This window comes from Ipomoea nil, unplaced genomic scaffold (genome assembly GCF_001879475.1).
Source record: "Ipomoea nil cultivar Tokyo-kokei standard unplaced genomic scaffold, Asagao_1.1 scaffold3069, whole genome shotgun sequence".
NCBI classification, from domain to species: domain Eukaryota; kingdom Viridiplantae; phylum Streptophyta; class Magnoliopsida; order Solanales; family Convolvulaceae; genus Ipomoea; species Ipomoea nil.
In genome coordinates this window covers 4,947,560-4,970,430 of record NW_017619497.1, presented here as the reverse complement: position 1 = coordinate 4,970,430, position 22,871 = coordinate 4,947,560, and the positions used below count along the sequence as shown (strand labels likewise).

The 22,871-nt window shown below is 36.4% G+C and overlaps 3 protein-coding genes across 6 annotated transcripts; 1 reads left to right on the top strand and 2 right to left on the bottom strand.

The window, feature by feature from the left end:
• Window positions 1–948: 948 nt before the first annotated feature.
• Window positions 949–5,276, bottom strand: LOC109165740 (C-type lectin receptor-like tyrosine-protein kinase At1g52310). Its single transcript, XM_019314651.1, has 5 exons — window positions 5,039–5,276; window positions 4,808–4,844; window positions 3,233–3,658; window positions 2,390–2,945; window positions 949–1,742 (listed from the first exon to the last, which is right to left on the bottom strand). The coding sequence occupies exons 1-5, from the start codon at window positions 5,111–5,113 to the stop codon at window positions 1,214–1,216; spliced, it is 1,623 nt and encodes a 540-aa protein (XP_019170196.1). The 5' UTR covers window positions 5,114–5,276; the 3' UTR covers window positions 949–1,213.
• Window positions 5,277–8,677: 3,401 nt separating this feature from the next.
• LOC109165420 (integrator complex subunit 9 homolog) lies at window positions 8,678–13,890 on the top strand. Of its 4 annotated transcripts, none has more exons than XM_019314164.1 (13): window positions 8,678–8,904; window positions 9,840–9,891; window positions 9,991–10,362; window positions 10,457–10,671; window positions 11,025–11,351; window positions 11,522–11,732; window positions 12,069–12,161; window positions 12,260–12,351; window positions 12,532–12,649; window positions 12,737–12,822; window positions 12,925–12,976; window positions 13,070–13,582; window positions 13,663–13,890. In XM_019314164.1, exons 2-12 carry the CDS (start codon window positions 9,883–9,885, stop codon window positions 13,571–13,573), a joined length of 2,079 nt encoding a protein of 692 aa, XP_019169709.1. In that variant the 5' UTR covers window positions 8,678–8,904; window positions 9,840–9,882; the 3' UTR covers window positions 13,574–13,582; window positions 13,663–13,890. The 4 variants fall into 4 exon arrangements, with proteins under 4 accessions (XP_019169709.1, XP_019169710.1, XP_019169708.1 ...); XM_019314165.1 differs by lacking the exon at window positions 13,663–13,890 and having other exon boundaries at window positions 9,991–10,148; window positions 10,182–10,362; window positions 13,070–13,646; XM_019314163.1 differs by lacking the exon at window positions 13,663–13,890 and having other exon boundaries at window positions 13,070–13,646.
• Window positions 13,891–16,000: 2,110 nt separating this feature from the next.
• LOC109165422 (protein UNUSUAL FLORAL ORGANS) lies at window positions 16,001–17,353 on the bottom strand. The gene has a single exon (XM_019314168.1). The coding sequence runs from the start codon at window positions 17,349–17,351 to the stop codon at window positions 16,011–16,013; it is 1,341 nt and encodes a 446-aa protein (XP_019169713.1). The 5' UTR covers window positions 17,352–17,353; the 3' UTR covers window positions 16,001–16,010.
• Between the last annotated feature and the right edge of the window lie 5,518 nt (window positions 17,354–22,871).

Sequence of the window (22,871 nt, the reverse complement as noted above, 5' to 3'; positions counted from 1 at the left end):
TAGATTCTAATTTTTACTCTTTCAATCAAATTCTTAAACGGAATAAGTATTAATTATGTACTTTGAATGTTTGATTCTTTTTATTAAGCGGGTTTCAAGAAAATTTAAATAATTAATAGAACACATTGAGCTAGTTAAAAGTCATGGAGTACGATTTGGCATTCATCAAACAATTAATGTTAGGCTGACCACATCCTAGCCAAACTCCCCTTTGCAAAGTAATGTGGCAAAGCCACTTCACCATTTTATTTTTATTTTATTTTTTAATTGAAAGGGATTTGCAAATTTGCTATTTGCAAATCCCTGAAAAAGCTGCCACGGCAGCACTTTTTATTTTTATTTTATTTTTTCTTTACTTTTTAATATTTTAATGTAATTGATAATATTATTTTAATATGTTGAGCTCATTTTTGAAGGTTGATTGAATTTGCACGGGTGTAATGTGAATAGTAGATGATGGTAAATTATTGTATGGACCATGATTCACACATTGTTACGTGGACCATAACAAAATGTACATTTTTAATATACTGAATGTACATTATTTTTGTACTGAATGTACATTATACAATATAATGTACACTCAGTAAAAAAAATAATGTACATCCCCTGAATACAATGTACATTTTTTTATACTGAATATACATTATTTTTGTACTGAATGTACATTATTTTACAGTATACAAAATATGGTCCACACAATAATAATTGGTAGCTGATTTGCAAATTGGATGATGTGGAAGTGAGACCTATTTTTGAGAATGGGAGATGTTTGCAGGGATAAGTTCAGCCTTAGATGAACTTAGAGCAAAAGAACAGTGGGTCAGGATGCATGGTTGAGGGAAGTGATCGAGTGGGTATTATTATGGTGACAACGCTGCTACGTGTTTCAAGTAATATGATTGATTATGATGTGGGAGTTACAGAAATAATAAATTTAAGCTGGGGTTTAAAATTTAGTTCTGAAATTGGTATAAAAATCAGAAGTTGATTCCCAGAAATACAAAAGATTAGACAGACAATCCAACAGTTCATCATGCATTCAATCCTACAACTAGCTAAACATTGAGACTGCTATTTCTAGTTTTTGTTATTCCCCTCTATTTTACCTGACATTTAGAAAACTAGAGCTAATAAGGGTAGAGAAAAACACCCACCCACATGTGTCCTCTAAATATGAATTACAATCTAGCTAGGCAACTACAAATTTAACTTACTTTACAATGGCGGGCTGGGCCAACTGCTGCAGTTGGTGGACAATGTGCGACATTCTGGGCCGCATGGACGGTACATGTTGTGTGCAAGAGTATACGAGGTCGACTACTTTCTGAACCACTCCAACTTCGGGAATCTGTGAAGAGGAAGACGAGGATATAAGAGGGTCCAAGAGCTCCACATAGCGATGAGCTTGAACCAGAGGTGTAGCCCACTCGAATATACTTTGCCAACCGACTGAATCAACAGCTTGTGCTGGCCTGCGTCCGCTGACAATTTCGAGCAACAGCACTCCAAAGCTATAGACATCACTCTTTGTAGTAAGCTCGTTTCGGTAAACAAATTCTGGAGCAAGATATCCATGTGTCCCGCCTGCCATGACCCTCCTCTCATGCATTACTTCCCATGGAACAAATTTAGAGAGACCAACACCCATGAGATGAGCACCAAAGTCCTCATCAAGGAGCACATTACTTGCACGAATATCCCGATGCACTACTTGTGGCTTCACCTTGTCATGGAGGAACCTGTTGCAATTTATGAAATAAATAAGACGGGCTTATGAGGAGCTAGACGAAGAAGCTATGGCAAAGAATACTTGTTAAATCAATCCTTGATAACCACCAGAACTAGAGGAAAAAAGAATGGTTTATCACATAGAAAGAACTAGAGAAGGCTCATTGCAAGATAGTAGGAGATACAAGTTAACTATTATGTTATAGTTGAGGCCATCACAATGAATTTGTTAAAAAATCTATAAGAACTTCAAGGTTCTTGGAAATAATATCAAAATTGGAGTGGCAAAAGAAATGATAGACATTGAAGTATATATATATTTTTTTGTTAGACCACGAGGTTTCCTGAGCAAGCCCTAACTATAGGAGGCATCTTTAAGCCCGTACCATACTTAGATTAATTCCCGTTCACACCGGGCCAGCCCAATTAAGGGACAAAGTGCTGGCCAGATTAGTTTTTCCATACGAGAGGGGGTTCGAACTCCCGACCTCTCTTAAGGGATGAGAGTGCACGGCCACTCATGCCTAACAAGCTGGTTTAGACATTGAAGTATATTCTCTTGGTGAAAGTTTGAACATTATCTTCTATTTCTTAGGTTTCTTTTGAATTTTGTTATGTTGCAAATATGACCCCCTTAAAAAAGGAGAAAAGTACTTACGCAATTCCTTGAGCAAGAGTTGTGGCAATTTTCATCCTCATAGTCCAGTCCAAACACCTGCCCCCTCTAGGAATATGGTGCAGCCATCTATCCAAGGGTCCATTTGCTACAAATTCGTACACTATGTAGCGATCACTATGATGGTAACAGCATCCCTTGATTGCAACAAGGTTTGGATGATGAAGTCTTGCCACCCTTCCAATCTCAGAATAGAACTCCTTTTTTCTCTGAAACCCAGACCTTTTCAGCCTTTTAACAGCCACCCTTGATCCATCAGGTAAAACCCCACTATACGTACCGCCTGTTTTGGCATCCCCAATGAGACGATTTCCTTCACTGAAATTCTTTGTAATAGACTTTATTTCCTCACGGGTAAAGATTTTCCATGATGGAGGAACTAATGCTAATGCTGCACGTGATCTCTTACGTCTTTTACTTCGTTTATAGATGAGAAGCCATATTACAACAGCCATAGTACTGCAGAGAATCAAACCACTCACAACAGCAAGAATAATCAGATATTCCCTGTGACAGCGCATATTGTGACATTTGCTCCCTGACATTCCACAAGTATGAAAGTTAGTACCAAGCACCACATACAAGAGTTGGAACTTATAATGACAATTCAGCAAAGATGCTGCCACACATAATCATGACAAGAACAAAGAAATGAACTCTAAAATTTGTATTTCAATTTATAAAGTAATAGATATAAAACAAGAGTTCAAATCATATAGTTATAAGTAATAGTAATGCAGTTAACAAGATTGTATATTGCACTATCTGAATGATAAATCCATCTTAAACAAATACAAACCACCACAATTTATAAATTAAGCATACCAGCATTAACCATGCATATGAATGCATGAGACACATTGCATCTCTCAGCTATGAGTACTGAAGTTCCATTTGTCACTAGTGTGCAGACGTCCACCGCATTATCAATGTTGCATGTGAAATTCTGGCAACTTGAGTTGTTAGTCACCTTAGGACTGAGATTCACATTCCAATTAGATGTGCCATCAGACCATTTCCAACCCAGACCACCAGTGTTATTGCTGCTCCTTCCTCCAACCCAGCATTCCTTTGTGACTTCAACACAAAGCTTCTGGACAAAAGTAAGTTCTTCCAGGGATGTTATAGCTGCTAGTGTTCCTCCAGAAGTTTTGCAGTTAGTCTCAGAGTCATCCCATGAGTCTGAGTTTGAAATATACTTGTAACACTTCTTCCCACTTGGGCCACTAGACCAACCAGGATCACATGATTCTATATGCAAAAAGAACAGTCTTTTCAGAATGAGCTAGGCAAATGGATAGAATACATACCCTTAAATAATTGTAATATAATTTTCAGGCACATCAAATATTTAATCCCAATGAGAGAGAAATATTTGAAGATATTAAACACAAAAGTTACTCCACAGCTTTTTGGTGCCATATCCTCTCACAGACAATCAAGACTAGAATATAGTCAGAGAAAAAGGCATTCACTATCCATTCTGGTTTTCAGAAAAATTGCACCTACAGTTGTGACAAAAGGGGCCTATTCCAGCGCATTGGATTCCTCAAATGTTTGAATTAAATTTTATTGATAATTCCTTGTTGTAAAGAACTAAAGATAAGAAATTTGCCATGCTTTCCCAAGAAACACATTATTTAAAAGGTATATTGATTGTTGAACATTGTGGCCTATCTCAGTATCTCCTATATAAGACCTATCATCACCAAAGCCCTGGAGTTAGTAACGTACAACACTTGAAGACAAATTTTAGATAAATTCTTGCTCAAATTGTCCTCACACAACTGCACATCTATCAAGAGTCAAGACTCTTGCTTCAGCTATTAGATGTGTTAGTATTTTGTAATTGTGTATTTGTGTTCTTATTTGCTTGAAGACTATTTGTATTTTGTATTTGGCATTTTGGTTGTCATTGAGAATTCGATGAAATTTGAAGTATTTTAAGATTAAAAACTTAATATTTTGAATTTTTCTTTACATAAATATTAAGAATTGTACTAGTTTAACTAGAGGTTGACCGAGGGTGGAGATTTTCCTGTCTCACAAAATTCCCTGCAGGGATGGAGGATGGGAAAGATTTCCATTCTCTGGCAGGAACTGGGCGGTGGTTTGGGGACAGGTAGTGTACTCCCTGCCCCACCCTGTTACCATCCCTATTCTCCATAAGCACATATATCAGAAACAGAGAAAGAAGCAATATAAACAGATAAACTTGATTCGCTTAGAATCTTTCCCATACTTTCTCTAACCATTCCACTCACTTGCATACACAAAGATAATATTTTGTTAAACTAAATCGCTTTGTGTCACAGACATAATCAAGTTCTCAAATTATCTCAACAAGCAGCAGAAAAATAAAATTTTGTAGCACTCAAAATAAATAAATAAAAATCTTACCTTTAACTTGAGCTAGGTTTTGAGAGGAGTTAGAAACCTGAAAAGGGAAACTTATGATAAGTAAAACTGGAAAATCCTCTAAAATTACTTCAATTACACGTCGAACTTAACCTACATACACAAAAGTATACCCTTTTTCCCCAATTCCACTGCACAATTTAAATTAAAAAAAAAAAAAAAAAAAAAAAAAGGTAAGAAATAGAACAGTGAACGAGTATGGCATTGACTCACAGAGTATGAAGCCCCGGATGGAAGCAGAAGGCAGGAGATTGCGAGGAGCAAAGAGAGCAGGAAACAGTTGAGCATTTCGGAGAGCAGAAAAAGAAGAAAATGGGGGTTAGGGTTTTGTGATTAGCTTCGGAATTTCACATTTCAAGGTTGAGTCTATTGGTAGGAAGACTTTGGTGGGTCTTTTGCGTTCTGACAAGGGTAGTTATTTCTCAACTCCCCTTGTCTCCTCATTCAACTGTTTCTTCTCTCCCTTTTTCCTCCTATTTTCTTTATATTATATAAATTATGATTATATATATATATATATATATATTTTTGGAACAAGAGTCAATGACTCAAATGATTATTAAACTATACACAAAAATATAATTTAATTAGTTATTCAACCCAAAAATTGCAATTAATTTTCTAAACAATTTAAATTCATACCACTAAACCAAAAATAATTTGTAATTTTAATTCCTACACTAAAAGTGAATGAACTTCGGATTCCTTATTGACTTGGTGATTAATCTTTAAAATTATAATTTTTTTGAATTTGTTTTAACAGCATTGACACTTTGTCTATCCGCAGAAACAAAGGAGTTGTTTTTTTAATTTTATTTAAAATCGTTAAAATAAATTTAATAAAATAAGTTTATTTGAAGGTTAATTGTCACGTCAGAACAAATTAAGCTTGTATAATAAATTAATTTTATTTTTTTATTTGACCAATTTCTTTATAATAAAAAAAACTAACAAAACAAAATAATAGATGAGGCAGTGTGTTGTGATCGGCGATCGGACTAGGGTGATCGAGACTTCGCGAAACTGTCAAGTCAACGGTTACCAGTCTCGATTCTCGCAAACCAGTCGACGATCGTGCACTCGATCATGTCCACTGACACCGGCGATGGTCTTCGGAGACGCCCTCCAGACTTCGTCACCCATCGGCGAGGCGATCGCCGTTCTCACTCGCCATCTCGGCGATCATCGACACGATCGCAAATCGCGATCCCGAGATCGCCTATTGCGATTCTACGAAGGCTGTGACGTCGATGGAAGGCCCCGTTGATCAATCTGAGACCACCAATGCACCCCTGCTGGCCTTTGTTTCCTTCGTGGTGAATCAACCGAACCCGGGTGCGGTGGATACGTCCACAATCTGGGACTTAATGCGAGTAGATATCCGAGATGGTTCTACTTTGTTGCCGGAGGTCTAGACAAGAGTTGCCACGTCTCGTCGAGGTGGCCACCGTGATAAGAAGAGGGCTGAAGACAAGAAAATACCAAAATGCCCCTGCTAAATTGGAGTTCTCACCGGCTGGTTGACGAAAGACGGCCGGAAGGACTAAATCGATTAAAAACAATTACTTTCGGGGACCAAATCGATGAATAAGCAATTGAAAAACTACATTGACCGTTCGCTAATAATTGAGGGACCAAATCATTGATTAACTCTAAAAATAATAATATTATTATTATCATAGACCAAGTAGAAGTTGGAATTCAACTTATGAAATACTAGTATTCAAATCCCAAATGTCGTGTTTAGACCACTAGCTAAGATGGTGATATTTAAGTCATGCATGGGCATGAATAAACAAATATTTAACCGCAAAATAATTAATATCTAAATTATGAGTTATAAAAGCTCATCCTCATGTAAAATTGGTAAGAAGTATCCCTAATGAGAATATTTGATTTGCCAAATCAGATAATATTTGCTACTTGCACATTTAACAAGCTAGATATTTGGTTTTAATCAAATATTCAAATATAAAGTTATATCTAGACCAAGTGGCTTGTGGTCCACTGGTATCCGATTTGGTCCCTTATGTGGGAGGTTTAGTGTTCAAGCTTTGGTGTAGGTGAATCTTGTGTATATGTGGGTGTCCCCCTTCCTTTGTAAAAAAAAAAAAAAAAAAAAAAAAATAAAATAAAAAAAAAAATAAAACTACATGAAGAGCCTGACTTAGGGGGTTTTGTTGGTTTTTGGAACATGAAAAATGTGAGCATCTAGTTTTTTGTGTAATGGTTTATTTTTCTTTTCTTGGTTAAACTTCATGATTTGCTGAGAAGAACAAAAAAAAAGTCGGAAATGCCCCCACCGAGCGCGTGTTCCTCACACGCTTGCTGGGGCGCGTCTGAGTGTGCTAGCTGGCGGCCACTCTGACATATTACCGTTGCTTTCCTTTTTTTTTTTTTTTTGTCAAAATCTTTTTTTCTTTTTCTTTTTTTTTTCTCTTCCATTTTTTTTTCTATATCCTACATAGCTTCCTAAAATTTGCGCAAAAATCAAACAATTTGAGATGCTCTTACATGTTGTGCAGTTTACGTGCGATTACATGGCTTATATTTGTTTTTTTTGTTTTGTTTTGTTTTGTTTGTTTGTTTTTTTTTTGTTGTTTTTTTTTTCTTTTTTTTTTAATGTGTTTGTTTTTAGTTTGAAAGGTGTAAGGAACTGTATTTAAAACATTAATTAAGGAAACCGATATTGATACAAATAATACTCATTATAATAATATATTTTGTTTAAAAGGTTTTTTTTTTTTTTTTTTTTTTTTTTTTTTTTTGTAATGATTTGCGTTAATAACATGTACGTGCAATCATGTATATCAAACATTTTTACTTTATTACATTAGTAATTGTTTCAAATAGTACATGGTACAATGTAATTGTACTTTTTAAAAAAAAATTAGAGTTATATTGACTCTGTTACAATGCAGTATATGTTTATAACTATTTTATTAAAAACAAATTTTGTGCCACTAGACCACAAGGTCATTGCCATCTATAATTGTATTTTTTTTTAAAAAAAAATCTATAATTGTACTTAAATAGCTAAGATTAGAAATTATTATTAAGTATTTTCTAGCTAGTTTACTTGCGCACATAATTATTTATTTATTTTCATTAATATTTTAAATTTAAAAATTAAAACAAGTCCACGATACATATTTCAAATTTATCAACCTAAAATAAGTCCAAACTGAACCAACTTCTTCACTTGCATCTGTCATCTGACAACAATGTCACAAACTCACCAAAACAACATTGAGAACAAAGAACAACATTTAGTATATACATTTGGATAAATTTGTAAATATACAAGCATTTTGGTAATAAATAAAATATACAATTATTTAACATGTATGAATGTTTTTTTTTTTTCCTGGTTTGGTTCGATTTTTAAATGAGCCGAACTAAAACTATTCAATTTATAAAATATAAAATCAATCAGTTTTATCAATAAATCAAAATCTAATCGTTCAGATTGAAATGGATAACCCCAAACAAAATGTCACCCCTAACTTAATCAATTAAATTATGTTACCTCATAGTAAAAAATAATGAAGAAAATTTTAAGAAAGATGTATAGCGTTACTCTTTAAAATATCATGATTATTTACCTATTTTAAATCAAAATTTATAAAATGGAAAACTTAAATATTATTTTAATGTTATGCCCATTCATGATCTAGCTCAAATTTAATTATGAAACGTGGAAATGAAATATGAAAAAAAAAAAAAAACTTAATTTTCAAACTTAAAAAAAAAAAAAAACTATTTTATATACGGAATACTTTTTATATTTATTTACTTTATCATTTTTTAAAAATTCAATCTCTCAATAAATAATGTTTTTTTTTTCCCAGCAAAAACAGATATATTGAGCATTGAATTGTTACTCCATAGCAGCAAGAGCAGGGCAGCGTTTTTGTTTTCCCGCCAGAACTAGTTCGGCCTTACCCCCTGGAACCGGTACCAATCCCACGGGATCTTCGCAAAGACTGAATCTTCAGAAAGAGTGTATCTGTTGCAGCTTGGAATCAGAGCCAAAGACTTTCAGGCTACTTCCGGCCGGAAATTTGCTGGCTTTCACGGTAAGAATGAAGTATTTCGCTTATGATCAGTGCATTTTATCAAAATCCTTTTTCTGCATTCTTTCCTCGCCCGGAATTTTCTGGCTAACTGAAAAGTCCATATTGCCTATAAGGTGCTTGATGTATTGTTTATGTATAACTATGCTTTTATTTAGCCACACATTAATTTGACATAGAAGTATACAGTTTCACTAGATAAATGCCAGTAAGGGAAAAAGTATTGTACTAAATTTTTCATAACAAAAATAGACAAAAAGTTTTATTTCGTCCGGAAACATTGCAAATCATAATGGACTTCACAATAGCATCACCACCAAAAATGTGTTTGTGATGAAAATAAATGCCATAAAAATATTGTCACTACTTTACCAACATTTGCAGCATATATAGCTATATGTAAACAGCTCTAAGCAATAAATCATTGTTTGTAAATTGGGATAAGTTTACTCGTATGTTTTGGTTTTTGTTATCTATTTTAGAGATTGGTGAAAATTGTTGGGTAGCAGTATACAACTTTGCGGAAATTGATCAGTTCATTTGAACAAGTACATAATTCCAGAGTTTACTTCTCATTGAAATTTCATATTGTCTTTTTTCGTAATTATTTTCTAAAAACTTTAACAGGACAGAAAAATTCCTCCATCATTAGAATTAGTCTAAAAAGTAGCCTGTAAAAAAGTTGAGTCTTGATTATCTATAGTGTAAAGTTTGTGGAGGAATTTTATAGTGTATATGTAACGTTTCATGGAGGAATTTTGACAATTTTGTTGTAGAATTCTCTCCATAGCAGTTTGTGGAGCAAATGTGGAGTTCTCTGGTTAAAGTTCATGGCCCCTTTCTACAAATGAGAGCCTACATTTATACAAGTACATTGTTTCAGAATTTATTTCTCACTATAATTGCCTTATTTATTTACTTATTTTATTTTTATACAGGTTTAGGAGAACTTTAGCACTGACTTGGTTATCCTTAAGCCCTATGAAGCTTGTAAGTCTTTCCCCTCTCAAAAACTTGTTTCATTGTTCATTCCTGCTGGGTGTAGAATTACTCTTGTTGTGTTCATTTATGGATTCAACCTGTGTGCAGACATGTTTGAGCAAGGGTCAGGGTTATCATTTCCCACCATGCCACATTCTCAACATTTGCGGTTTCCAGGTGTTATTTGATTGCCCTTTGGACCTTTCAGCTCTTTCAGTCTTTTCTCCACTGCCAACTGATCCACCTTCCTTGCTTGATAGACAAATTGTTGCCCTGGGAGGTCATCATTCTTCAGAGTCTGTATCACAGACTGGAAAATGTCTTGATGCCACAAGTTTAATACATGCAGAACCATGGTATAAAACTGTTGAAAGGTTGCACCTTTTCAATACATCTTTCATAGATGTTGTGTTGATCACAAGTCCAATGGGCTTGCTAGGGTTACCATATCTTACTCGTGACAAAGACTTTTCTGCGAAGGTAATTAAAAAAAATTGAACTTGTCGCTTAGTTAACGTTTCAGCTATCCCTATTTCCTGCTTATTGAAAATAGTGTGATGTGTTATGTTATCAGATATATGCAACAGAAGCTGCTGCTAGACTTGGTCAGCTAATAATGGAGGACCTTGTTGCTATCCATATGGAGTTGAGGCAATTCTATGGAGCCCAAGAGTCTGCTTTCCCAGAATGGATGAATTGGGAAAAACTTGAGTTGCTTCCCTTGGAACTGAAGGAGATAGTTTTGGGCAAACATGGGATAGATCTTGGTGGGTGGATGCCATTTTACAGGTAATAGTATGATATTTGCCTAATAGCAAAATTCTATTTATTCTTCACCTCTTTTCCACAGTGACATGAATTTTTCTTACTCTTTATAATTTGATTGGAATTTGTTGTACATATTGTGATACATACATATATATATATATATATATATATATATATATATATATATATATATATATATATATATATATATATATATATATATATATATATATTCACTTTTTTTTTTTTTTCATCCAAGTTTTCATGTGCGTTCCCAAATATTCTGGTTTCTATGACTTAAGAAAAGAATTGGGTACCCATTAGCCGAATTGCTGGTATTTATGCTTGAGGATCTAAAACCTAAATCTTATCAGTGCAGCAGAAGTCAAGAGTTGCATACAGAAGGTTCAGTCTCTTAAATATGCCGAAGAAACCTTCTATAGTGGCACCTTAAGCTTAAAAGCATTCAGTTCTGGTTTAGAGATTGGTGCTTGTAATTGGACCATTGTCAGTCCAAAAGGAAGCATCACATATCTTTCAGGATCTGTCTTTGCATCAGCAACTGCAATGAGTTTTGATTATTTTTCTCTTCAAAAAAGTGATGTATTGTTATACTCTGGCTATGCACCTTCGGATGTTGACAATGTTGATGGTGACAACAGTAGATGTATGCCCGCTTGTAATGATTCCTCCAATTCAAGGTACCTCCTACGGGCTACGGGATGTTTATGTATATGTCAGACACACAGCCTGATTCATGCAGATGTATAGCATTTTTATGATTTGTGCTGTAATTACTCTTTCTCCCTCCACTCCAATATTCACTGGAGGGATAACTAAAATTTTCTTAAATTTGGACAAACTTGTGCAGTAGCAGTGATTTTTCTTTGGAAGTGACAGCCAAATACTTGCTTGATTCTAGTGAGTACACAGAAGAGATGGAGAAAATAGATTTTCTATGTTCATGTGTTTTGGACTCTGTTAATGCTGGAGGATCAGTCCTTATTCCCATTGGACGACCGGGTATTATGTTGCAGCTGCTGGAGAATGTAGGACTTTCCTTAGAATCTTCAAATTTGAAGGTATGTTTCTAACAGAGGTATTTATTCATAAACGCTAACAGTTTTTTAGATGGATACTGATGTCTAGCATATCAGAAGGGTCAGAAAGCAGGCTGCTTACTGTAATTTACTTTTTCTTTTTAAATGTTTTCTATTAAATGAAGGAGATGTGAAACTGAAGAATTAGCCTTTTGCTATAAATTTTACTAAGATTAGGCCATTGAATTGCACTCCATTGAGAAAAAATTGGCTCAGTCTTGTAGTATTATTTCTTAGCCTAATACTAAATTCAGATTTCAGATCTTGTTTCCTTTAAATCTAATGATTTTGAATTTGATACTTTTCATTCTTCTTTAGGTTCCCATATTTTTTATTTCTTCTGTAGCTAAAGAGTTATTGGCCTTTTCAAATATTATACCAGAATGGTTGTGCAAGCAAAGACAAGACAGGGTATGCTATTTAAGTGCTTATCTGATTAAAATTGTCTTAATGTCCTTTTCTAGGGAATAATACTTGAGGCTAACTTTCCACTTATATGGGTCCTGTAGTTATATGCTGGGGAATCTTTATTTTCCCATGTTGAGCTGTTGAATGGCAAAAGGCTCCAGCTGTTTCCCGCAATTCATTCTCCAGAGTTATTGTAAGATAAATTCTTCCTGTGTAGTGGACAACTTGTAATTATATGCATTAGCTTGAATGTATATATTTTGGGGAAATGTTACTTTATTGGAGAGTGTGATTCGTATGTTTCAGTAAAACTTCTATTGTTTCATCATATATCAGCATTATTAACTTTATATGACTAATGTTCTGTGCATAGAACAAGTTGGCAGGAACCTTGTATAATATTTTGTCCGCATTGGAGTCTGCGATTAGGACCCGTTGTTCATTTGCTTCGCCGCTGGTGTGCAGATCCAAACTCATTGCTTGTTATGGAGGTGCTTTCTTGTCTGCAGTTTACTCCATAATTAATAAACTCGTGTTTACTACATAATATGCTGATTATTACATTTGAACTTTTCCAGGAAGGAGCTGATGCCAATTTGGCTTTTTTGCCTTTCAAGCCAATGGCAATGAAGGTCCTGCAGTGCTCATTTCTTTCTGGAATAAAGTAAGGTTCTCTCTCTTGTGCATATCTGTATCGACTATCGAGCTCTAAGCTCTTTCATTTGGTGCCTTCTAACTGGTGTTCTATATTTATACGTTTTTGTAGTCTAAAGAAAGCTCCATATTTACTGAAAGCACTGCAACCAAAGCACATTCTGGTAATCTTGTGAACATGATTTCGTTTGTTATACATTGTGCACTGCTAGATACTAATGACTATTATCTCAAATAATTTTTGTTGTTTTGTTCAGCTTCCTGAAACTTTGAGATCACATTTTAGCCATTTGAACCACACATATTCCTTTAGCTATTTCTCTGAAAAGGAGGCTCTGGTTATACCCAAGCTGAAGCCGGGTTCATCAGAGCTACGTCTTGGTGTCGATCTGGCTTCCCGGTTACTCCATTGCACAAAGTCCATTCAAGAAGACAAGGAAATCGCAAGATTGAAGGGAGAGTTAGTCATGGAGAGGGGGAAGTATGAGTTGGTAATCGGAAATGATCAAAAAATATCGACGCAAACTAGGCCGGTGGTGTATTGGGGCAGGACCAACCCGGACTCGCTTGTGGCTGCATTACAGAAGATGGGAATCAAAGCAACCATAGAACAAAGTCTAAGTTCTTCCACAATACATGTCTCGGAGCCTAATGAAGCGTTGATTGAAGTTACAGCAGAAAGAACTGTGATCTTCACCGCTGATGAGAATTTTGCCTCACGGATATCTGAGTCTGTATGTAGCATTTTAGATGGCATTTGAGGGAGGAGTTGTTTTCATCGCACATCACATCTGCCCTACATTCAAGATTAGAGACACATATATTCACCCGGAACCACATCTCAGTTGGCTGACCAATTCAAAGTAAGGTTAATCACCTACTCGATCTGCTGGCAATCACAATGTGCAAGTTCAAACCTTATCAAGAACAGTGGTATGAATTTGTCTCGTACTATAAGAGTGAATTTGGAGTTAGAAACTATTTAGGATTTCGAAATACACTCTATTGTGAGAGAATATTTATATTTAAATTGAAATTAATTAGATTTAAGGTGTTTACTACCACTAGTACAGATCTACACATCCGCTACTGTTGTAAATGCCATTTAGCAACTGTTCTACAACAGTCGCAGATTCTAGTATTATATTTGATAATCATGAAATCGGAAATGTAAATATAAATCAAAAGTCCAAATACATGTAACATCGGGGCATACCCCTGATTACATAAAACGCATAAATAATAACCACAAACAAGAAATCCAAACTCGGCTAACCCAATTGAACTAAGCAAAATTAATTAAAATAAGCTAAGTCTATTAGGTGCACCATACTATGTGTCTCAAATCATGCACGAAAAATGCCAAAGCAAAGCACTGAATCCGAACAAATCTTGCATGCAGATACGAACCCTGGCCAAATGCCCCAAATACGCCCATTCTGCCACTGCACCACACTCGACCTTTAGAACCTTAGCTCACAAGATAAAATATGACGTGTAATAGCAAAACGTCTACAAACGGGAGGGAAAATGAATAAACATCCTCCGCCTTCCGAGAGAGACTCGACCCCACGCCATACGGCTCATATCCAAGCTCTCATACCATCTAGCCACGGAGTCCACCTTGCTCAAACATGAACCAGGAACAACACTTATTCATATTGCCAAGCAACGGGTCTGCCCGCTATTAAGCGGGTCGACCCGGTCTCTGCATCCAAAATCCATGCACGTGCACCTTCCTTCATCAGCGACGATCAAGACGCGGTTAGCATCAAATCACCACAAAATCCGGTAGATACCAAATCCAGTCACCTCCCAAACCGGCAATGACGCGTTACCATCCGGAGATCACCGACGGTCAACGCCGGATACATCCCCGGAGCTCCGCTGCCACCCACCGACAAGACACCGGCCAGCGACTGGAGAACCGCCGGTGACATAGTTTCCACCGGAAAAACGACCAACCTTTCTCCGGAAGCACCTGAAAATCTGCAAAACAGCGTCGGAAAAAGCCATACCTGACGCCAGACCCCATCCAGAACGAATCCACCGCCCCTTCCCTCACCCAAACGCGGACGGCAACACTCCAAAAAGGCAAAAAGGCCGGAAAAAACAAGGACCATTGGACCGAGGCTGGATTCATCCAAACCATCTCCAATACTGTCCAACTCTAGACACCAACTCAGAGCATCAAAACCACATACCGGGATCAAGCATGAAGAGGCGAACTCACTGGGAGTAATACTAGCGCCGGAAAGGACTTCTACCATCGGTGGTGATACAGTCAGAGAACTCACCCCATGAACCCCCGTAAATCGGAACAGGACAACCGGAAAGAGACCACCGCTGGGAGCAGTTGCCGGCTTGCACAAGTCGCCAAAGGGGGTTGGGGTAAAGAACGCCATCGCAAAAGCCACCGGGAAAGCTACAGTACTTTGTCGCCGGAACTCCTTTGGGCCTTCTTAAAATCGCCGGAAAAGAGCCTCTGCTTCCCCTCACCTCCTTATTCCATAAGGTCGTCAGAGAACCCAATGAAACGGAGGCAGATAGGTCGCCACCGAGCAACTAGCCGCCATCAAGAGAACATCTCACCTACGTGACCGCATCTCTTGAACACGCCGGTTACCGGAACTTCTTGTCGTCGACGAACCAAACAAAGCCACCGCCAAAGGATTTGTCATTTACGTAAAATCCAAGGGAGATGGTCAACGCCGGTTGTCTCCCTATCCTTTACGCAAACGCCAAACCATCAACAGTACCGTAACAAGGAAATTCGAACAAACCGGAGAAATCTAGAACATGAACAGTGTTGTAAATCTTGGACAAAAACATAAAACGGTGTTTAATAAAAAACAATAAAATCGATTACTTTAAAATAATCTAAAATCAGACAAATAACCAAATTCCAGTAAGCAATTCTCATTGTTCACGGGAAAAGGAAAACGTCCGAACTCATGGTGGTGACACTCTAACCAACACTTAATTACTATATTTGATAATCATAGTTGCACGGATAGGCATCTAGAACTTACACAGATAAAATTAACCCCCTAAAGGCTAAAGGCTAAAACACTTACCCCAACCTAACAGGCTAATAGAAAAACAATTACTAGTACTTAATAATATTATGACACGTAGTCGTCAAAAATGAAAAGGATCCATGCAGTACAGTGATTTGCTTAACTAGCCAGTGAAAGACTACTGAAAGGGAAGTGTGAACTGATGAAGAAGTGCAGTTACTGGAGCAGCTAGTCTAGGCTCATAAGCAAAGCCATGCAACTCATTTCCAGCGCCGCCAGCGCCGCCGCCTTGATCTCCATAGCCGCCGCCGCTAAAGGTTGAATCTTGATGGACGAAGGGGCAAGGAGGGACCCACACCCATCTCTTTCTACTGAAATCAAACAGGAGAGCCTTGTCGGAATTCTTGATCATTATCACCACGAACTCCCCGTGCCCTACGCAGTTGAATCCCTGCGCCTTCTCAATCTCTGCGAACTCCACGTACAGCTGTTGCGGCATCCTCTCCGTCTCCACCCACGCCGTCCCGCAATCTTGCAGGCCCCACACCCGCAGGCTTCGCGGCACGTTCAGGTTGCTCTTCTCCACGGCGGCCACCATCATCACCCGCCCTCCGCTCTCCACCAGGCTCGGCGAGCGGAGGAACCGCCGCATCGGGGCTTGGATTTTGCACCAGGTGTTCGACGAAATGTCGTAGGAGAGGACGCTGAAAGGGCTGTAATTCATGCAGTAAAATCTCCCCTCTGAGTACACCATCTCTCCCGATTCAAAGCTGCAGAGCCTCGGGAGAGAAGAGGTGGTGCCCCATATGGAGTAGAACCCATTTGCGTCCATGTGGAAGCTCTCCGTCGTTAGATTCTTGACGGCGTAGGGGGATATCAAGTCGTCACCGGCCACCGCCAAATCTATAGAGGAGTCTGTGATGTTTAGTCCAATGGAAGGGAAGAGCCTAGGCCTTAGAGTTGGGGGAATTGGGATCAAAGACCCAACAAGGGGATTGGATAAAAGGATGTTCTTTGAGCCAGCCTCCTCAGAAACCCAACCGATCAGCCCACCGGAGGAAGTGGCCGGAGAAAACCCAGGTGGGATTAAAGGGAATGAAAGGCGGTACCATGTAAGCGTGTGGGGATCAAAGAGGTACCCTTCATACACTGCTCTATTATCATATCCACTGCTAGTAGTAGTGCTGTTGTTGCTCCTATAAATGAAGCTTTTCAAGCTCTTATGCTTGAAGAATATGAACCAGTGGCAATGTGGGGATACCTGGAGATACAATTCAAGAAAGGTGGTGGAGAAGAGAAGGCTATACCATCTCTTGCAGACTGATCTAGCCCGGAAAAAAGCCGGTGGGGGAAGGAAGGCAATGATCCTATCTATCAGCCTCTGAGGGAGCCTACTCCAAATTCTACTATCCATCCAAGGGGTGGAGGACATGGGGTTTGTGGTCCCACACATGTTCATTACTGTGGTGGGAAACCCATATGGAAAGGGCATCCCAATTGTGGAATGAAAAGCTTCCATTTTGGCACTTTGGAGGCAGAAGAGAAGGCAAGAAAGAAGTGGCAAAAGGGAAAGTTAAGGTTTGCTAGCTTTTAACAAAGATAACTGCAGATAGATAGATAGATAGATAGATCTCACTAAAATAATGAAGGTTTAAGAGAGGGGCTATTGTTAAGGAAATGGAGGCAAGAGGGGTAGTTTCACCAAAGAGGAAGAAACCAGAAAAGAGTAGGCTGGCAGCATAAGGCAGCAGAAAGGTGTGTTCTTTTTGCTTCACTTGTCTTCTTTTACTCTTTGTGTGCTTCTTTTGAAGAGAGGACCAATGCTTATATAGGAAGAAAATCATTTTATTTTCTTGCTTTCTTTATGCATTCATTATTCTCTATTTTTCTGAAGTAAATTAAAAACTGTACAAGCTAAGTCTTCCCTGCCCTCTTGATTGATCCATCTATCATTTCAGTGTTTTCTTGTCAAACACCAGACTGAAGGACATCAACAGATACACACACACACACACTCATGTACATACTAAAACATAAAACAACACTATAGTTCTTAGTATGACCAATATAATCTTGTAAGCTAAGTATATATATATATATGGACAGACATCTTGAAGCTAATCTTATTTGTTCTGTGATGTTTTTTGATCTCTTCTGTCATTGTATTTAAATACTAATAATACCCTCTTTTCCAATTGCATTTTACATGGATGGGTTGGTTCTAGTTAGTATGCTGTGAATTGAAGGTATCAATATAATAATTATTGTTCTTTAACTTTGATCAGAGTCGCACTTTCAGTTATTAGCATGGGGAATACGCAAGTTGTTTTTCTTTTTATCATGGATCTGCAAAGGCTGGTGGACTGGAAAGTTAAAAAGAGAATGGATTCATGTAATCATTAGTTTTTTTGTGGTTAAAATATTTTGTTTATATATTAATTAAATTATCTGAAAACATGGTTACAAAACCCTAATTATTCAAAACTCTTTTTTTTTTTTTTTTTCAACTTAAGGCTGTCATACTAATTTCAATGACTTTGTGGTCTAGTGGTACGGAGTGACTCTCTTAAATGGGAGGTCATGGATTTGATCTCCCGTGGGAGCAGTATTGACTCTTTATACTTTAGTAGGTTGGAGAAAGTAGTTATGAACAGATACTACATTGTAACAGTGTCAGTAACATTAAAAAAAACTCATTAATTGTTTTTTTTTTTTTTTTTTTTTTTTGGAATAAGGATCAAATAGATCATTGAAGTGCACACCAAACTGCAATTAGGTCATCGAACTCAAAAGAAATGTAATTGAGTCCCTGAACTACACAAATTCATACAATTAGGTCCAAAATGACATGTTTACCATACGGAGTCTTGTATATTACTGTTAACATTAATCTAATCACTCAACTTACATTAATGCTAACAGTAATATACTAGACTCCGTATGGATATGGTAAGTTGAGCAAAACAAACTCATATGCAAGATTCCTCAAAAAAAAAAAAAAAAAAAAAAAAAAAAAAAAAAAAAACTCATATGCAAGAGAGCTTTATCACCTTAATGAGAAAGTAATGTGCATCCCTTTTTGTTATGATCAAAGTAATTTTCTTAATTGCCCATAGAATTACTTTCAAACTCCACATGCATATAACCCGGCCTCTCTTCCTCCTGATAACAATTTTTTTTTAACGTACTATTGAGGTTGCTCTTATTTAAACGTTATAGCTTACTATTTTCAAGTATCGAGTAGTAATGAGTAATGACATTCAATTCTCTAGCTTCCCAGCTAGCAGGAGCCTCAGCTCTTGGGTGTTGTTTAGTTTAGTTTGGTTATGTTATGTTATGTTAAGTACGGGAATTGAAGCAAATCTGAGTGAGAAAAACATAAGAAGAGATGGAGGGCCACAGACAAAGTGCAATGTGTTGTTCGATCATGTCAATCTCTTTATTATGATTATTGCACTGAGCTGAGGCCCCTGAGGGTTTCCGGCCAACCCCCACATAAATGGAAAAAGTTGTGCTCACCACTTTTAGAATTTGTGTTTTCCTTCAAGAAATCTCCTTTATTTGATAAAGCATTACTGGTCAGATTTGGAAATTGTGCATTCCTTCAAGAAACCCCTCTCCCATCTACCCTCCATCCCCAACTTGCATTCTATTCTACATACTTCTCACTAAACTTTAATTTTGCTTTTCATTTTCAAACAGTACATATATAATGATGAAGGGCTTAGAGTTGAAAGATCTGTAGTGAACTTATTGGTTTGTCTTTAGTTTAAGTATTTAAGTGAGAGAAGTGATTTTATCTTCACTAGAATTGAATTCAAAACTCTTATTTACATAATAATATAACTCATTGTTTGTGCTAATTACATCATAATATGATTAGAATACTAACTCTTAACAAGATACCAATATAATTCATTGGTGCATCTGAAGGACCTCATTTTATCGAAATATATCAAGAATGAGAAGATTTCTCATTTCATCTCGTGATTCCTGCAACAACCGAGTACCCATCACTTATTTTTCAATTTCATATGAATGTGCGTGTTTTTTTAAACAATGTGATTTATTTGTATATATGTATTTGATTTTTTATGGATAGGAGAGTTGGGGTTTAAGTTGCTAGCTAGCTGAGTTAGTAGTATTGAATATAGTTTGACTTTCAGTGCAGGGTTGGTGTTGATAAATGCAGATAGATGATTGATGGACATCCTTCAATTCAGTGCACATCAGATGACTTTTGATGATGATGATGATATATACATATATATAGTGTATGTATTATCTCTTCTTCTTCTTCTTCTTAGCTTCAAATCATTCAATTCAAGGATATGATTTAATGAGGAGGTGACAGAGGCATCCTAATATTTTTTAACAGAAACAGATTCATGGGAGTTTCTTCATAGGATATTAGGTTGTTTTGCTGACAATCAGATCATCCATCTTCTTCAATTCAATTCATGTCATTGCCACGTGAGGTGCAGTACGCGGGCGCCTATGTTTCCGTAACATGGTCAACCCTCTTCTCATCATCTCTGCACAATCCCTATTCCTATCATGTCGCACACTTACAACGTTTAATTTCTAGCAAAGTATTTTATACAAGGAAAATACTACTTGTACTCTCACACTTAAAATATTGATATAGAACTTTTACAGGGGCCCACATGAAGAAAATGGCCTTAGAGCTCGCCACATCAAGAAATAAATTTAAGAAAGTATGATTTGAGTGTACATGTGGTACAACTCTTTATACTAATGTAACCATATATTTTGTCCATGTTGAGTATGACCTCAAGCATAATTAGTCAAGTTTGAAGAGAAAATTTGGTCTTATTTGAACATAGTGTACAAGCAGTGGCGGCCCCCACTACCCAAAATTACACAATCCCAAAATGACGTCGTTTTGCGGGTGTTATATATATATATATATATATATATATATATATATATATATATATATATATATACTTTTTTTTTTCATTTGTTCTCCGCACAGACTGAGAGGCGAGAGCTGTGTAAGTCGACGCCACTTCGCAATTTATAATGTACTTTGTATTTTAACAATCTCATTTGTATTTGAAATTTTTTGAATTTATTTTCCCTTTGCTTCTTTGCCCCCACTGAAAATAATTCCTGGCTTCGCCACTGTGTACAAGTATTTGAAAACTTTTTTTTTTGAAAATAAGTATTTGAAAACATAGTACATTATGTGATTTACGTCATCAATACTCTCAAGGGTAGGAACTCTAATGTGTGTTGGATCTCTGCGCTGCACGCTTACTTCCCAGTAAGTCACATATCTTGTAAGTCATATCCTTCTTTCGTGATAATGGTAAGCCACAACGTTACGTTTCAAATGAAGCTGACGCCTAACAATCCCCTCCCAACACCTGTCGCAATCTGCAATCACAGAGTCCGACCTACGCTCATCCCTACTAGACTTGACTCCTTGCCATAGATTCATATCTATGACCTTGACTTTGATATCAATTGTTGGATATCAGGGTTGCACAGTCAAGCACGCTTAACCACGAAGTTCTTTGATTATCTAGTTGCCATATCATTCTTAAAATCAATTGGTAATGATATAGTCCTTCAGTTATCATCGAGAGATTATATTGGACTACGACATCCACCACCGAGATAAATGTAAATTCTTAATAATTAAAAAATTGAATCAACTATATCTTCATTAGGGTATTGAAAGCGTCATTTCCCAATATATTTGATGGTTCAACTACAAGAATATATATTTTTATATTCAATACACATTAAAATTTAAACCCCCCCCCCCCCCCCCCCCCCCCCTTTCAATCTCAGTAATCTACAACAAATATGCCTTATTAATATAATTGATAAATATTTACCAAAGGTGCAATGAAATAATTAGACGTGGTGGTCAAGTCTATATATAACAAAATGTGGCTAAAAACGGTGTTTTAGGCTTGCAGCTAGACCAGTAGAGCCGGTGATTATTATGGCATTCAAGCAAAGTGTTAATTTAACTCGTTTAATGAACAAGTTCTTGAGCCTACTAAGAGAAAACGTTTTTGTTTATTAACTTTTATATTTAGTTTAATGGAATGATGTGTTCCATTTTAACTAATTTGTAAATTATTACATTAGAGCGGAATTTATTCAATGCATATTTTTAAATAGTGATTATGGGTTTCTCTACTCAATCAAAAAAAAAAAAAAAAAGAGTAAGAAATTAAATATTTTTTTCCAGTTGAATTTATGTTCTTGTAATTAATTTTCTAAAAATGGAGTTCTGAGAAGTTTGAGGTTGGACTATATATAACAAGTTAAGAGATGACTTGTGTTTTTGACTTTGAGGGCATGGTGAGTGGTGACCACCTTTTTTTAATAAAGAAAATTATTTATATACCAGGGAGTAGGAAAAGACAGGCAAACACATTTGGCCAAAAAACCAATATAGCCAGTATAGAAAAACCAAAAAGTCAATACTTTGCACTTTAATTAGGTCAAGATATGAACATTGATTAATTTGAGTATGGTACGAATTAAAAAGTATCTCTTAACATTAAAATTTTCTCAAGACACCTCATACCTCAATAATGATAGCTGCAAATCCACTCCTTACGAATTTTCTATGGGAACTTAACCAAGCAATTACTCCAACTCAATTGGGTTTAGTTTTCCCAACACCCTTTCTTTATTTTGCCTCAAACTCATCTAGTTTCATCGAAATTATTATCAATATTGATATTAATTTTCATATTTACTTAATTCAATAAAATATTTTGATTATAGACTAAACAAGAGAATAAAATTTTGTACATTTATTATTTATTAGGCCTAATGCTATTGATATATAGGATGCATATATCGACTAGAATCCAAGAAATGTTTGTGTTGAATATCATAAATTAATAATAAGTTCATATCTAGCAGTTAACTGGGCAATTTTGTGCTTTAATCCAAATTATATCATGGACCTAGATATTTAAAAATAATATTGTAGATATATAAAAATAATACTATTACTTTATAAAAATGGTACGAATTGATCAAA

What these genes read in the sequence shown, in the direction of transcription:
- LOC109165422 (XM_019314168.1), bottom strand. Translation starts at nt 17,351, where the DNA reads ATGGAAGCTTTTCATTCCACAATTGGGATGCCCTTTCCATATGGGTTT.
- LOC109165420 (XM_019314164.1), top strand. An exon ending in TAGAATCTTCAAATTTGAAG is followed by an intron (nt 11,733 to 12,068) that starts GTATGTTTCTAA and finishes ATTCTTCTTTAG; the next exon opens with GTTCCCATATTTTTTATTTC. An exon ending in ACTCATTGCTTGTTATGGAG is followed by an intron (nt 12,650 to 12,736) that starts GTGCTTTCTTGT and finishes GAACTTTTCCAG; the next exon opens with GAAGGAGCTGATGCCAATTT.
- LOC109165740 (XM_019314651.1), bottom strand. Translation starts at nt 5,113, where the DNA reads ATGCTCAACTGTTTCCTGCTCTCTTTGCTCCTCGCAATCTCCTGCCTT. An exon ending in AAACCTAGCTCAAGTTAAAG is followed by an intron (nt 3,659 to 4,807) that starts GTAAGATTTTTA and finishes TTTTGCATATAG; the next exon opens with AATCATGTGATCCTGGTTGG. An exon ending in CATATGCATGGTTAATGCTG is followed by an intron (nt 2,946 to 3,232) that starts GTATGCTTAATT and finishes GTGGAATGTCAG; the next exon opens with GGAGCAAATGTCACAATATG.